Source organism: Strix aluco, chromosome 1 (genome assembly GCF_031877795.1).
Source record: "Strix aluco isolate bStrAlu1 chromosome 1, bStrAlu1.hap1, whole genome shotgun sequence".
In the NCBI taxonomy this organism is placed as follows: domain Eukaryota; kingdom Metazoa; phylum Chordata; class Aves; order Strigiformes; family Strigidae; genus Strix; species Strix aluco.
The window spans coordinates 97338830-97354440 of record NC_133931.1 but is presented as its reverse complement, the minus strand read 5'-3'; the positions used below and the strand labels follow the sequence as shown (position 1 = coordinate 97354440).

Below are 15611 nucleotides of genomic sequence, written 5' to 3'. Positions count from 1 at the left end.
CAGAGGCTTCCCAAACTGAACTGGAGACATGGCTGTGCCCATAGCTACAAGAGAGGAAAACGCTACTTGTTTTCACTTGCTACCCAAAGAACAACAGCCCATTACACAAAATCAGCAGCAAAGCTCCCCCCACTTTTGCAAAAAGAAAAAACAACCAAAAACTTATGTAACTCTGCAACTAATCTTCTCTAATCTTGAGCAAGGCATTTAAATCCAGGGAATAAGCTTATTCTTCTTGCCCACCCCCAGCCTATCTGTACGGTGAAAAGGGAAACAAACAGAAGCAAAGTTCACAGCCTTGTGAATATTCCTTTTGACGTGAGCAAAGTGGCAATGTGTCCTGAGTCTGCTCCAAAGTAAAGCCTCCTGCCCTGCCACTTCCCATGCACAGCGACCAAGGACCTTAAGAGGAAAGCTGCTTTTGGATGGTTTTTCACTTGCTCTTAATTAAAGCATGGAAATCTCTACTCTCGCAACGTATCATTGCCTTGCTTTTGTCTGGTATTTTTTCATAGCCTATTCAATCACACACATAAGAACAGAAGAGAGGCCATCTGAAGTGTTCCTTTACGGTGGGCAGTGGAAATATTTGACAGTCCTCAATCTGGTAAGCAAATCGTGTTGTACAGTGATACCAATATGTCTATTTGTTTGTCTGCCATCTGTGCCTCAAGACATATGCAGCTGGTATATTTGCTGCTGTTAAACTGCTTCCTTTAAGGGTTTATACCCCAAAGGAAACTAAGTAGGGATCCAGGCTTGTGCTGTGAAAGGTGTTGAAGAAAGAATATTGGCCAGTGAGCTGCTTGGCTTTCAGAAAGTACTTTGAAGCTAGCTGCCTCCTTGTAAAAGAGACAAGCTATCTGTGAGGAGAGGGACAGAAAGGTAAAGTAGGTCCAGCCAGGACACGTGCAAGTTTGATGAATGTTATCTAACCCTTAATTCAACACACATTATAATGATGCTTGGAGTTTTACTTCAGTTTTTTAACAGGCTTTTATGTCCTGTAAATCACAGAAAAGATAAAACAAAGCATAGTGCGGTGCTAATTTAGCCATTCAGAATACATGCTTAGTTTGACAATCAGTTGAGAGCACAAGAGACATTCCAGCCTGCCGAGAGTGGTGCTTGTGACATTATTACATGTGTTTTAACGGTGCTATCAATGGCTTGCTGCATTTCCTAAAAGTACACAGAAAATCGTAGACCATAATGTGTTCTGGTTCTCCTAATATGCTAACATTTCACAAGATAGAAATCAAAATGAAAGCAGGTGAGATAGATTGGGGGAGAAGGCTTGTTCACAGTCCACGCGGTTCATCAGTGACTCGTGGCAGTGGTGGCAGTGGGGTGGAAAGACCGGGCACGTGGAGAGGGTTCCTACAAGGCACAAATTTCAGGGACACTTGCTAATCTGAAGGATGACCACAGGGACCTCCATGGCCTTTCATTCATTCTGTGTGACCACCAGAGTTCAGTATCAGTGGGAGGTCTGGCTTGGGGTATGTTTGTCTCTATTTTAACTCTTCAGAAGGAGACACCTCATGGTGCTTCAATGGAAGCCTAAAGGCTCCCCAGCTCCAAGTAGGGCCTTTGGAGACCCCCAGGGCATTGGGAAATTCGGATCCTTTCCAACATCAACCATTCTGTGACTGTGAAATATTTGCAACAAGAGGTGGTGAGGTGGCTACAACAGTCTGGGCTTCATGGAGCCACAGTGCCCTTCTTAGTAGTCAAGCCAGCTGTGCAAGTATGAGGGCACATATATCGCTGCAGTCAGGATGGCATATGTATGGTTTGTTGCTATGTTGTCTTTGTATCATCTTTTGTGACATTTTAAAAATTAATTTTTCTGAAATACCAGCGATCAAATGGTCAGGATTCAACAACCTTAAGGATATTCAGTTTGTTCTGCTGGGACATATGTCAGTAGACTAAAACACCACTAGTCAAGTCCCAGGCGAGGGACTGTGTGCCAAGCTCCTGTCCTTTTTTTGGGGGGAAAGCTGGTCCCATTAAAGTATTAGCCATACTTTCAGGCAAAACAGCATCTCCACCCCCATCCCCTGGCACCATTATAATAAGATCTGTCATCCAGTATATGACACAGCTCTAAAGCATGAGATCAAGAGGAGAAAGCAAGGAACCCATCTCCTAGTATTTTGGGATACAGAAATACTCATCCAGCTTCCCTTAGTGACCAGCAGTGGATGATCAGGGAAAGGCTGCACAAGACAGCACATGTAAGCATAAAATGAGCTTTCCATGGTTCTACCCTCACACTGGCATACCCACTTACCCAGCCAGAAGATAAATCCAGGCCAAGGTAGCTAATATCCATTCAAAGACTTCCCTTCACCTATCTAAAGGAAAAACATACCTGTTTATACTTCTGGTACCTTCCTCATCCTGTGGCAATGAGTGCTACAAGGCAAGTGTGCCTTGAGTGAAAGAGCAGTTCATTTTGTTGGTGTAAACCTGCTTCCTGACAACTGAATTGGATGCGTCTCTTCATCTGTGTTATAATTTAATCGTCCGTCACTGTTCACTTTTTCTTTGCAACTCATTAGAGACCTCTACCAGATTTTCCCCTCGGTTATTCTTTTCTGCAAGCTGGAAGCCCGAGCCTTTTTCATCTCTCTTCACAAAGGGCTGCTTCTTTCATTAAAGCATCCTTGTCGCTCTTTGCAGTAGTTTTTCTAGTTTCAGAAAGGGGTAAGTAGGGCAGGCTGCAGTGGTCGAGCTATGAGCACAGCATGGATTTATACAGTGGCCTGAAGGTGTTTCCTTGTCTGTTGTTTATTTCTTCTTAATAATTCTTAACTCTCTATTTGTCTTTTTTGATTACTGGTGAGCAAGGAGCTAGCAATTTGAGAGTTGTCCACAGTGTGTCCAACATTTCTTTCCTGGATGGTGGTAGTTAATTTAGAACCCACTGTTGAAAACTATATAATTGAAGTTGCTTTTTTTCTGAAATGCATTACATTGCATTTACCAACACTGATCTTCATCTGCTATCTGATGTGTCAGGCACTCAGTATCCTGAGATTCTTTGGCAATTTTGTGTTCAGACTTCACTTTGACAGAAATAAAAAAAAGAAAAAAAAAATTTACAAAGCTTTACCACCTCAGTGTTTGCTCCCTTTCCCGGCTCATTTACGGATCTGCCGAACAGCTCAGGTCTCATTAAATTTCTGGGGCCCTTGCTTCACTTCTCTAGTCCTTTGTCTCCCATCTTTTAACCACTTACTGATCTGATCCTGACCCTAAAACGGAGTTGTCAGCCAGCAGGGAGATGGTTTGGGCTGCAGATGTTGCCTATGCCTGACACAGAAAATGTGGCAATGAGGCAGGGTGTGCAAAATTACTCCTTCATGGCCACTAGTCCTTCCTCTACAGAGATGTGGTTTTTTTCAAGAAAGGATTGCCAAAAACAGAAAGGGGCCCAGGGAGAGAAATGTCCTCATTCCCCCTTCTCCCATTGAACTGGACAGTGTTGGTATCTTCAGGTGGCAAAAGTTTCCTGAGCCACCGTGTAAAAGAGGAAGAAGGTGAGAAGACAATATGACCCAGGGGCCCATGAAGCTCCTTGTGGGGCTCCACAGGACCTGGAAGAGTTGTCCCATGGTTTGGCATTAAACCACTTCACTCCTGTTTCTCCTGAGGGACATCAAGGAAGAAGAAGTGGCTGTCAACCACAGACATCCATCAGATGTGCACCCAATGTATTACATTTCAGTGCCTTTAGAATTAGTCCCAGGAAACGCCTTGGGATGCCGGGAGGTACGGCCCCGGGGAAGAAGAGCAGGGAAAAGCTTCCTGCTGGCTGTGCTGGTTCAGTGGAGATTCTGTGCTGGGCAGGGCTGGGCAATGCCTTGGAGTCTTTCCCAGAGCCAGGCACGCAGAGCGCTTGTCCATCTCTTCTGCCCGTCTCCTACCAGACTTCAATTGCCTGGCTTCTGGCACCGGCTGGCTGAATCACTTAGAAATTTTCCCCCCAAAATTCCTCTTAGCTCTTTGGAATTGCTTTTAAAAATTTCTTTCTGCAGAAAGCTGCTGTGGCCAGCTTGCTCTGATCCCAAATGGAAATACTGGGAAATGTGACATTTTCCAGGGGTAGAAATGCAGCTTGACTCCTAGCTCTGATGGAGGGATGCTGGAAGAATTTCTTCTAGATATGACCCTCTTTTAGCAACTCATTCAATTCTTCACTAGTCATGCAGCTCTCCCAAGAGAGCTACAGCTCTGACATTACTTCAGATTCATTTATCTAGTTAATGATCATAGCAATCAAGATTCAGAAAGGAAATATTTTTGTAGGGGAAAAAAAAAGATAAGTGGGTTTTGTATCAAAGGAGTTCATTGACCGATTACTGAACAAGCAGAAATGGCAGATAAAAACAGTATTGTATTCATTTGTCTGTGACACAAAACAGTACAAGCTGAATCATTCATTGCCTGAAATATCTGAGCTCATAAAAATCTGCTCGCTGCTGTAAATCTATTGGTAAATCATTGCATAATGAGCACACTGCACCTTTAAAAACTATTAATTGCATTCCTGCCTCATTTTATTTCTTACAGTTTTGAATCTCATAATTGAAATACTTTTCAATTTTCTTGAAAGCTGTTTTTTATTTATTTCAAAATAGGTCCAGCATTTAGTATACATATTTTCCAGGTCACTATCATGTGAATGGATGTGTGTCTACACTAAATGTTTACTGTTACGTCTAATAGACATAATATTGGATTTATCCCCCCTTAAGGGCAGAGCTTGGAACCCGATTTATTTGTACCAGTTGGAGATTTCAATATACACATGGCTAGATCCTATATGTAAAGTAAATCATGTCAGGTTAATTAAACAGAAACACCCCTTTGATCACTGTAGCATATAAAAATTAAGGTTTGTCTTTGTCACTATGACTCTCAGTTTGGAAAATCAATCTGGCCAAATTAAGCATTTCTACAGCACCTAGTGTGCCATGGAGCTGTGAGGGGTCTAGAGAGGAAAGCAGCATCTCTCAAACAGGGATAATCATATCCATATTCTCCTCTTTGGGTTAATCATTAGCTTTCTGAATGCTTCCAGTCTTCCTTCTGTTTGTGTGGGAATACTTTAGGGGATCCTCTTTATTTACAGCCAGCGGATTTATATTCCATGAGTGACTGCAATGGATTTGTGAGTGCCAGCACTGCTGTTTGGGAAATTCACAGGACGTCTGGAATAATTTGATATTTTCATGTAATTTTTTTTTTATGTCAACATTTTCCAATTAGAGAAGGGCTGCGAGATTTGGATGCACCTTTCTTACAGGAATATGCCTGGAAGAGCATGGGTTTGGTGCTCTGACTCAAGTCTACCAGTGGTACACCCTGACAAACTGAGAGTTACTAAGGATGGTTCTAGCTAGTTTCAGTTTTCTGGATTGAAAATTACTTGCATATTCTTCCATTGCTTCTGGAAATATAGGGTGATCACAAACTGACTGAAACACCTTTGACTCCGCAGTGATGGACAAGGGTAGAGCTATGAGCAGCACAGAAAACAAGCTCCTGAGACTGAGTTCAAACTGCTTCAGGAGTTGTTCTCCATGTTTAGTGAGAGAAACGGGTCAGGTTACACATTCGGATAAGCATTTTCCATACGGAAGATAACATTGTCCTCCCCTGCATATGACAGAATATTTACCAGGCTGAGAATGTGGTTGTTTTGGGACTGTTTCTTTTCAGAAATGTTTGTTTTAGTTAATTTTGAAGGGGGTAAGAAGCAGCCTATCCCTGTCCCATGATTAATGTAAGGCTGACCATGAACAAGATAATAATAGCCCCATCCTCTGGGAACCAGGCCTCTCCCTAATTGCTTTATTGGCAATTAGTCACCATGTGTCACCAGACTGTCACCACCCTCATGTTCATTTTTCATGCTTTTTACAGAAAGTTACTGCTGACTCTACAGGGTGTAACAAGAGCTTCTGTTTATTACCAGGCTTTTCTTAGCTCTTCAGGGACTTGGTTTTGGTGTCCTGGTGAGGCCAAGGACTGGGGCAGGCGTTTGGGTTGAATATGTGCTTCAGTTTGAGTACACTGCACCCCAGTATGGACTTTCTGAACGAGACCCGTGACTTGGAGGGCTGAATCCCTACTGACTGAAATTGTGCCTGCAGTTACAGAGGCTAATTGTGGTAATGGGGGGGAGAGAGAGAGGGAGAGAGAGAGAGAGAGAGAGAGAGAGAGAGAAAACCACATTTAAAAGAGCTGGTTTGGGTGCCTCAGAATTGAACAAAACCATATGTGACTTCTGATGAAGCTGCTTGGGTTTTTTATGCAAAAATGTGGCTGTTCCCCCCTCACTCTGAGAGGAAACATGGGGCTTTGCAGCTGAACCGGGTGGTGCACTATCTCTGACACCTCATCCTGGGTGACCCTGGGCCAGTTACCCAGTCTGCATCTGCAGCTCCCTACCTCCACCGCTGTGGGGCTGCACAGGGAGGGGAGACACTCCCCCCGTGGCACCTGGCTGCAGTCTGCCGTGGCAACCAGCTTGACTGTGGAAAAGATAGGGAAGGTAGGATGTATCTTTTCCTTTTGCTGGGAAGCCACAAAATGGACGGGGATGGTTGCGGATAACTGCAAGGATACTCTGGTCATGCAAACTATGGTTATTTTGCTCCCTGGGAAGACTCAGTCTCTGCAAACTAAAGCTTGCAGAAATCCTTGTTTGACAATGGATGTGGTGAAATCATAGCCCCCTCCTTCCCTCAGATATTTTGATAATAAAGGAATTTCTGATGGAAAAGCATTGCACTAATTCTGTCCCCTCCCAAGCACCACCCTTCTCGGCTCCTTCAGAAACTGATGAAGTAACCAGCCACAGCTTCAGACACTTTGCTGTAAATAAATATCTGATTCAGAGTAAGATCATGGCAAAAGAGATCTCATCCTGAAAGCTGTGACACAGCCTCTTTCCAGTTCAACATTGCTTGCTGGTCCAGCATTTGCAGTAAACTGCATTTCCCATATTGCATCACTCTGGGACAACCGAGCCTTAAAAAGAAGAGGCCTTCAGTTCCTTTAACAGAACTGAACTAGACTCAGTGCTGAATGCAAGGTAGTGGAAGAAGTATTTTTCTGCTTGCCTTTGTGCATCTGACAAATCTGGTTCAGCTTGATCCGCTGTGTAGCATTAGGAGAGAAAACAAACTAATCAGAAAAACAGTAGTGGCTTAAACCACAGTATTGTGACAATTTCATACACAATTTCTCCTAGCACCCTCTCCAAACAACCCCACCCTCATTACTTGTAAATTATTTAAAGAAAGAAAAAAAACCCCAAAACACAACCCATCCCCCACCCCCAACTCCAAAATTCATTAGTTATAAATAGTTTAACTTACTCAGTTTTAGTTAGTGGAGTCTGGATCTCTGCTTCTAAAGCACTTCAAATCCTTTCCCGAATCCCTCTGAGTTCTGCAAAAGAGGTTCTGGTTTTGATAACTTCTGCACCCAGTTCTCATGCTATAGCATTTTGAGCTACTTGAGACAGATCAACTGCACTGTGAGTCCCTGGAAAGAAGGCCCTGTCTTGGCTAAGTGGTGAGAGAAGCTATCTAGCAGTTGCTTTACAGGAAACATTTCCTGGCATATTTTGTTCTCCCCTGCTCCTTCTCAGATACACTGAAGGTAACAATTAACATAGGAAGTGTGAAGGAGTTGGCTTTCAACATGTCCTTCCACCTCTCCCATCTGAATCACATCACACATCTCTGTTTAGTCTATTAAACGAGGTACTGTTAAAGTTATCTCCCGAGCAACTTTATTTAATCAGTTTCAGTTAGTAAAAAAGATTTAGCCAACAGCCATTTCCCTTAACTGGGCTTGCAGCTCATGAACAAAACAGCTCCCTGAAGAGCAAGAACAGAGTTCATTGAGGAATGTGCTAATTAAAGCTGGATGAGTTTCCCTCATTAGGTGTAATTACTTTAGGTTTTGCAGGCTATCTTCTATGGGGTGTCCTTCCTGGCTGATGTGTTGAGACTAATTAAGAAACTGCGATGTGCTAAATGCGTAATTTCCAGCAGAGACCTTCTTTTCAGTGTCCTGGCTTTCCCAGTGTCCACAGTAAGTAACCTCTGTACATAAAAATAACGTTTGCATAAATGATTATGGGTGTATAGCATAATATGCACATGTATAAAATATATAAGAACTATAGGCTTTCTCTCACCATTTAAAAATTGATTTAGACCATTTAGAAGAAGAAAGAGTGCTGACCCTGTCATGGTTGAAAGTAAAGCCGCTTGCACAAACTTTAGGGTTGCTGTCCCCGAGTGAACAGACTGATCCCAAAGGCTGAATGAGGTGTAATCTCTCTGTTAATCTCATGTTCTGAATAGCTGTGGATGTATTGATTGAAGGCATTTCTCTAAAGGGCAGCATGGGCCAGGAGGACATGAGAGGGTACCTAAGAGGCAGTAAAATCTTACATCTCTGACTCCAGCGTGCCTTTAAATAAGAACTGGGGAGAAACAGATTCATAGGACAATAATTATAGTCATAGCCAACATCAGATTCACCACAGATCACCTACTCCCTCACAGACAATGCTGTTTATCAAAATACTGTTTATCTGGTGCTGTGGGCTGGATGGGAACCGATGGGTTACTTATACATGTAGGTACCACTCTTCCTGAGTGAAGCCTTCAGCCATCTCTGAATCTCAAAGGACTGAGAAGCACTGCTTATATGTGGTCCACAAGCAGCTCACCCAGCTGTCTCACTAAAAAAGTCCTGCCAGGGATGGAGACAGAGACTGGCTAACTCATCTTTCTGCACAGCAGTATTCACGATCCTGCTGGCATAACCCCCAGGCACCCTCACTGTGCCCGCAGGATGGAGGCACAGGGTAGTCTCATTCTTCCAGTATCTCACACCCTGATGTCCAACCCCAGGCACACAAAGTGTGTTCAGATACAAAGCCATGCCAAAAAAAATGCAAATCAGCTTCCAGGTATCAGTAACGGATACCAGCGTTCATTTCCTCCAGTTAAGTTCCCCCACTGTAAATCCTCCTCTGTTGGGAAAGAAATGGGTGCCCACAGTGCAGCTAGCACCTGCAGTTCAGGAATTAGGTTTATGAATTGTGAAGATAAGGGTAAATTTTATGTGAACTGTCTTACCAAGGTCTGTTTTTACTTTGTTACTGAGCAGAACAAATTTTGTGGCTTGACAGCCAGTCCCTTGAGGAGAACTTGTGGACCATCAAAAGATCCCATCTGCAAAGGAAAAAAAAAAAAAAAAGTTTAAAGCTAATCTGGTATTCCACAGAAAATGTCAGCGTTGGCAGTTTATAAAGGAGGTTTTTCTTGCAGTATCAACACAGAACACTGCACCTCAGAGTAAATTCCTTTCTTTATGTTGTAACGTGAGATATGTGAATTTATCTGGCAATATCACCATTTTTCATGTAGGAGATGTTTTGCCTTCTCAGAAATGAAAGCACTAGCCAAATCCTATCAATTATGTTTGTCTTTCATTCTGAAATTTATTTATATTTTGGTTCCAGTTTGTGTCTATATCCTTTTGGACACTGTATATCTACAATCGAGAGCTGGTTTACCCCAAAAGCCTTGATGGAATCATCCCGCTCTGGTTAAATCACGCTATGGTGAGTAAGAAACACCCCTGCCTCTTGCAGAGAAGACAGACTTTGCAATGCGTGTCCCACCGTCGCATTGTGTCGCTTTCCAGAAGAGTTTCACAGCTTCTTCTTTCTCACCTCCTCCTTCCTACTTAACTGAATCTGATGTTGAGCTGTACACAGCAAACAGATGCATGTGCTTGAAGTCACCTCGAGAAGCCTTTAGCACACAAGGAATGTCAGTGAATCGGTGCTTGTTGAACCTCAAGTCAATGAAATGATGTGTAGTCATATGGGAAAAAAAAAAATCTCAGTTATTGTAGCTCAAAAAGTGGTTTCTGCAAACAGAAGTCTATGAAATACAAAATGGCTGGGAGTATAACAAAGCAGTTCTTAATTTTTAAAAAAGGTGAAAGAACCAAAGAACATCTGACAGCTCTACAGCTAATAAGCTAATGTGTGCACAGCTTTGAATAGCTGAATTGCAATGATTGTTTACAGATTTTTCTATAAATACTTTCCAGATTTCTCCTTCATTTGCTCTGGCTGTTTTTATGATGTGTTGAATAATCACATATTTCTCATCAGTCAAGTGTAAGGAGCCTGACAGTAACATGGAAACCGTGGGTGGATTGTAAGGTCAGGGAGGCCTCGTGGGGCTAATGGGAAGGGGGAGAGAAGGGAGAGGTTCAGTGCTGGTCTGAATCAGAGAAGCCAAAAAGTATGAAATAATCGCACAAAAGACTCATTTCTCTCCAAATTTAAATTCTTAAGTACAACGCTTTGCAACCCGCTGCAGCAGTTTCTGATGCATGTTGAAGGTAAATACGGAGGATTCGGGGGTTTCTGGCTGAGGACACTTGCTAAAGGTTTTGAGCAGCCACTTGATTTAGACAGGCGTATTCAGATACGTGTGCCTGCAATCCAAGCACACACATGCATGTCCACATTACTGATATCCGAGTGATAAACTGCAGCCATTGTGCACTTTTAACCTTATCACCTGCTCTCTGCCCACCAATTCATCTTCACCAGGGCCTTTACATGGCTGTCCATACCTCCACACAGATGCAAATGGGCACTGCTCTCTCTCAAAACCATCATCCAACAAAAAGAAAGATTCCTTGAGTTCCCAGCGTTATGCCAGTTTCAGGTCCGGGCTTTGGTATGGGCGACTGGCTGAAGTTTAAAATCTTCACAGTAGGGTAGGTGCTGGGGAAGGGGAGGGCACAGGGTGGAGCTGAGAGGAGATGGGCTTTGCTGCTTGTTTTAATCCCGGCGCACAGCTGAGAATTTGCCCTTTCCATTTCCATGTTTGTTTATGACATGGGAAGGTTGAGAGGTGCTGGAACGTACATTTTTATTTCATGTGCAAGAACTCTTTGCAGGAATCCCTCAAATGTATTCGTTATAACTTCTTTCTTATACTACCTACATCTACATTTCATAACAGAGTCAGTCTGACAACAACAAAAAGCTTTTCCATTTCAGAAATGTCAAAAACAGGTGTTAAAAAAGGAAAACAATTCTTCCTCAAAATTATTTTGACGAGAGAGAAACTTCACATAAAGCAGACCTCTATCACAACCTAGTATTTTATTTCTAAGCTCTTAATACACTGAAGACATCTTGTGCTTGACAGTTCCTGGGTGGGAAATCTTCCTCCCAGTCACTATTGAGCGTAAAACATCTGCCACCAGTGTAGACTGATCCCTGCTATTGACAATCCCTACATTTTGGGACACCTTCCAACAGGTGCCTTCAGGCTTAGCTGAGGCATTTCTTTCTTCCAACACAAATATCCACTGGGTTGGATATTTCCCTTCCTTCCAACCCACTAGGAAGATCCAGGGAGCTACTGACACTTTAAGGGACAATCTCCAAGTTCTGATTGCCAAGAAGACACTTTTTCTTTGGGTTCATTTCCTTGCACATTGCTATACTTCATGGCTCTGAGATTACAGACATTTCATGGCAGATTGAGGCAGCATCTAGCTGGCTTTGGTGGAAAAAGACATCAGTGTATCAGTAGTAGACGTCAGTGCCATATCATTTGCAGTGGGAGTAATTTTTTTTATCTCTGTCTATTTTAATGTTGTAAATAGGGAAAGCATATGTTGTTATGTAACTGAAGAGTGAACCTAAAAAATAATCATGCAAAAACACTTCAGGAATACCAAGCTCCCTGGGTTCGTGGTGATGCTGCAGCACCTTCCCTGCAAAAATGAACTAGCCATTTATTTTTCTCACATTTACTGCTCTTACAGTGGGAAAGTGTCGTTGCCCACCTGGTAGCCCAGAGTCGTACAGAGAGCACTACATTTTAGGCATGTTTTTGTACTCTGAGCAGAAACATTTGCTGTTTTGCAGAAAGGATGGCTAACGCAGAAAGGAGTCTGTCTAATATTTGAAGGCAGCCAAATACTCCAGACTACCTGGATTTCTCTCTTTGCCTTTCTACTGAGTTTAACCCAAGGGCTGTGCCTCAGTTTCCACTTCTGTTTGCTTGCAATAATTATGTTTTGCCATCTTTATACAAGGTTTTGAGCTTCATGGATGAAAAAACCCCAAACCTACTTACGTCTCAAGGACAGTTATTTTATTTGAACAGATTTTTGAAGTGGAAGGTGGCTGAGACAAAAGATATGCTGGCCAATTCGTCAAGTGAAACTGTTTATTTCTATCCCCGTCATCTCTTTTCAAGCAACACCTGGATACTCTCCAGAAGGCGACTAACTGCTGGAGACAGCTTGGATTAAATCGTATGCATGTATTATTCAACTTAATGGCAGTAGAGGGGAACAGTACATTTTGAAGGGGCTGACAGAATTGAACGCTAAACAAAGAGGAGCAATGGTGGGTCAGAAGACACCACTCAAAACCATTTTAATCTATAACAAAAGAAAAGATACACATGAACATTGACCAGATGTGTCCACAAAAATGGTAATGGTACAATTGCCTTTTTACAAAGGAGGTTTATATTTTCAGTCTGTAAGGCACAGTTCTTGTAAACTGCAAATTTTCTTGTAAAAAGCACAATTTCTTTATTTTCAGGTTGCAGCTTAGTTTAGCCATCTCTTTTTGCAATTTATTCTGTAGCTGTGTTAACCTCTCATCTTGACAAAAATCAGCATTTTAGTGTCCTGGGCACTTTACTGACACATAGTTATGACCTGTGCACGTTCTGAAGGCCTTGTAAGCTAAATAACTGAGAATAAAAAAGGAGGGATGGTAAATGGAGGCACAGAAGAAAAATTACTTACCTGGCAGACTTTCAGCAAAGATGCCAACAGACCCCACATGGCGTGAGCTGCTCAAGCTCCTTTGCACTTTGCTCCGATGTAGCCAGTCAGTATCTGAACGTAAAAAGAAAATGTAAGGAAGTGAAAGAACAACCTGGGTGCATACAAGTAATTCTCCTCACTGAATCAAGCCATCAATGCCCTGACAGCAAGAATACCAGCAAGACTTGCCATGTCGCCTCTCATCTTAGAACTTCTTGGTATCTACAAGTTGCTTGTGTTCTGCCCACCTAGCTAAACCATTACCCTCCTCAGTGTGGACACAACTACATCAACAAAAATGTTATTTTGGATCAGTATGATTTACTTCCATCTGGGAAAAAAAAAAAAGTTGTATGAGCACAAATTATTCTTACTCTTATGTGAGGACATCTGTGTGAAGGGTTGTGTCTTCCTACAGCTATTTTAGGAAGCTGCTGCAACACTAACCAGCCAACGGGGTGCAAAATTTGTGTGCAGAGCAGAACGCGCTTGTCTAGACCACTCTAACTGGACTCCTGCTCCAGGTGTGTACACAAGAACCACCTCAGGTTCATCTTTAACCATCTTAAATGATTCTCCTTGCAATTGGTATTTAATGATTAATAATTCTTGCATATTTACGCAAGAGAGAAACATTTCCATTTGTTTGCATTTCACAGTATCTCAGTTTTAAGCTGTCTGGCAACTGTGGACATTCATAAGCTTCCAATTACATTCAACTTTTGGCAAAGAAGAAGAATGTGTGTGTGAGGGATATGGAACATGAAATTAATCACCCCACACATTTAAGAGCAAAGATGCTTAGCTTTTCCCAACACTACATACATATTTTTTTGAAGTTTCCATTTTTGTTGACATAAGCCCATTTCCTCAGGGAGAAAGTATGTGTTTCACAGACAAATGTTATGGCAGGGAATCCTCCGTGGCTGCTGCTACCCCAGCGTGCACAGGTGCAGTTTCCCTAACCCACCCCGCGAAGGAACAGCTGGAGACAAATATTCCACAGCAAAGGATGTGTCACTTCAGTCTCATGTCAGCTTCCAGCTGCAGTGCAACATCAGTTTCTTAGACTACGTATCTAATGTCAGGGAGAAATGCAATTAAAATTCTGGCATTGACATGGAGACAAAACATTTGCTAGTAAGCAATAGGATATTCAGCCAGGGCCTTATTTCCAGAAATGCATGTGTACATGCAGAAAATGCTCTCTCTGAAGCTCTTTTACCTTTGATCATACAATTGGTCTGACATTTCATCCATTTTTCACAATAATGCTCCCAAACTACCTACATGTCTCAGAAAAAGCAGAAAAAAAATAATGTTGTTTTTCAGATGAGCGTGAATGGACCTGGAAAGGGCAGAAACAGATAGTAGCTGACAGTTGAGAGAGGAGAGCTGCTGGAGTTAAACTGAGCAATAGCTTCCTGACTAATTTGTCACCACACCTGCTCAGTAGCAGGATTCCTTGTGCCTCCCACTCTACTCATAAAATAGATCTATGGTTCCCTGAAAATGCACTGATGGCTGAGAATATAAAAGACAGGTAGCAACTCTAAGAGAGAATTATTTCTTTAACTAAATATGGTGATGTACTAGTTAAAGAAATAAAATGAACAATAATGCTTAAGCCCCTCCTACCCTGAAAAATAAAGAGAGGTTAAGAGAGGAAGAAAAATGTGTAAGGACAGATTACAAAAGAAAATTTTAAAGGAGGCATTTGAATGAAGGCAGTATCATAGCAAAATAAATCAAAAGAGGGAATTTGTTCCAAAATGAAGCCAAGAAATGAGAGAGCATACACAGATTCAGAAAATTATGAGGAGTATAAAACTAAATAGAGATTATGGTGACAGGAAGCCATTTAGTTTTATTACGCTCAGATAACACAGGTTGTAATTGTTTATGAAAGCAACCAACCCAAGGAAATTTCCATAGACAAGAGGACATTTCCCAACAAAGAGCTGAATAACTGAGTAAACACCTCAAGGGTCAACCAATGAAAACTGGCTTCATGAGCTTCATAAGACAGCACCGAAGTGGGTTTTTACTTTTTCTTTGCAGTAACATACTGATGGAGAAGATACAAGCATGAGTATCAGCCATAAGTGGTTGTCAGCACACAAACTCTGTGGGGAATTTGTCTGAAAAGGAGGAACACAGGCAGTTTTTCAAAAGCACTTGATGGTGTCCAACTGTGCCCAGTGGAGTTTAGTTTGGCCAGTGGTAACTGTTTGTGAAAAATCCCCCACTAAAGTCTCACATGTTAATGGAAAGCAGACATGGAGGGTATGTAAATGCAGACAAATGAGAAACAAACAGCTATGGTCAACCAAGGCATCATTTCCTTCACTCTGGAGTCAAACAGGGTCAAACCGAGTCAAACTGCAATGCACGCATTAGGCATACAAGTGATCTCAGCAGCTCTGGGGAGATTATTCATGGGCTTAAAACTCAGCCTAGGCTGGAGTCTGCAGCTGAACACAAACTCTACCCAACCCTGTCTTCTCAGTCCCAGGAAACTTGCTTTTACTTACATTCTCAACAGCAAAACAAGGATATAACACTGAATAAATACACAAACTGCTCAAAATATGGGAAGTAAAAATTCCATTCAGTCTTACCAAACAGTGGAAATAATACCAGAGAGGTCTATTTAAACTCATGAACCTGAAATGTATCCT

General features: G+C 42.2%; 1 protein-coding gene and 1 long non-coding RNA gene across 3 annotated transcripts in view; one reads left to right on the top strand and one right to left on the bottom strand.

The window, feature by feature from the left end:
• The first annotated feature begins 316 nt into the window (after positions 1 to 316).
• ADTRP (androgen dependent TFPI regulating protein) overlaps positions 317 to 15611 on the top strand; it is a 33000-nt gene continuing 17705 nt past the window's right edge. For both annotated transcript variants that reach the window (XM_074848351.1, XM_074848343.1), the window contains exons 1-3: positions 317 to 607; positions 7990 to 8124; positions 9569 to 9670. In XM_074848351.1, coding sequence (XP_074704452.1) covers positions 455 to 607; positions 7990 to 8124; positions 9569 to 9670 — 390 coding nt within the window. In that variant the 5' untranslated portion in view covers positions 317 to 454. The remainder of the gene's footprint in view (positions 608 to 7989; positions 8125 to 9568; positions 9671 to 15611) is intronic.
• On the bottom strand, positions 6494 to 13002 carry LOC141933583 (uncharacterized). Its single transcript, XR_012626133.1, has 4 exons — positions 12910 to 13002; positions 9183 to 9278; positions 7401 to 7473; positions 6494 to 7179 (listed from the first exon to the last, which is right to left on the bottom strand). It is a non-coding gene; the product is annotated as an uncharacterized LOC141933583 (long non-coding RNA).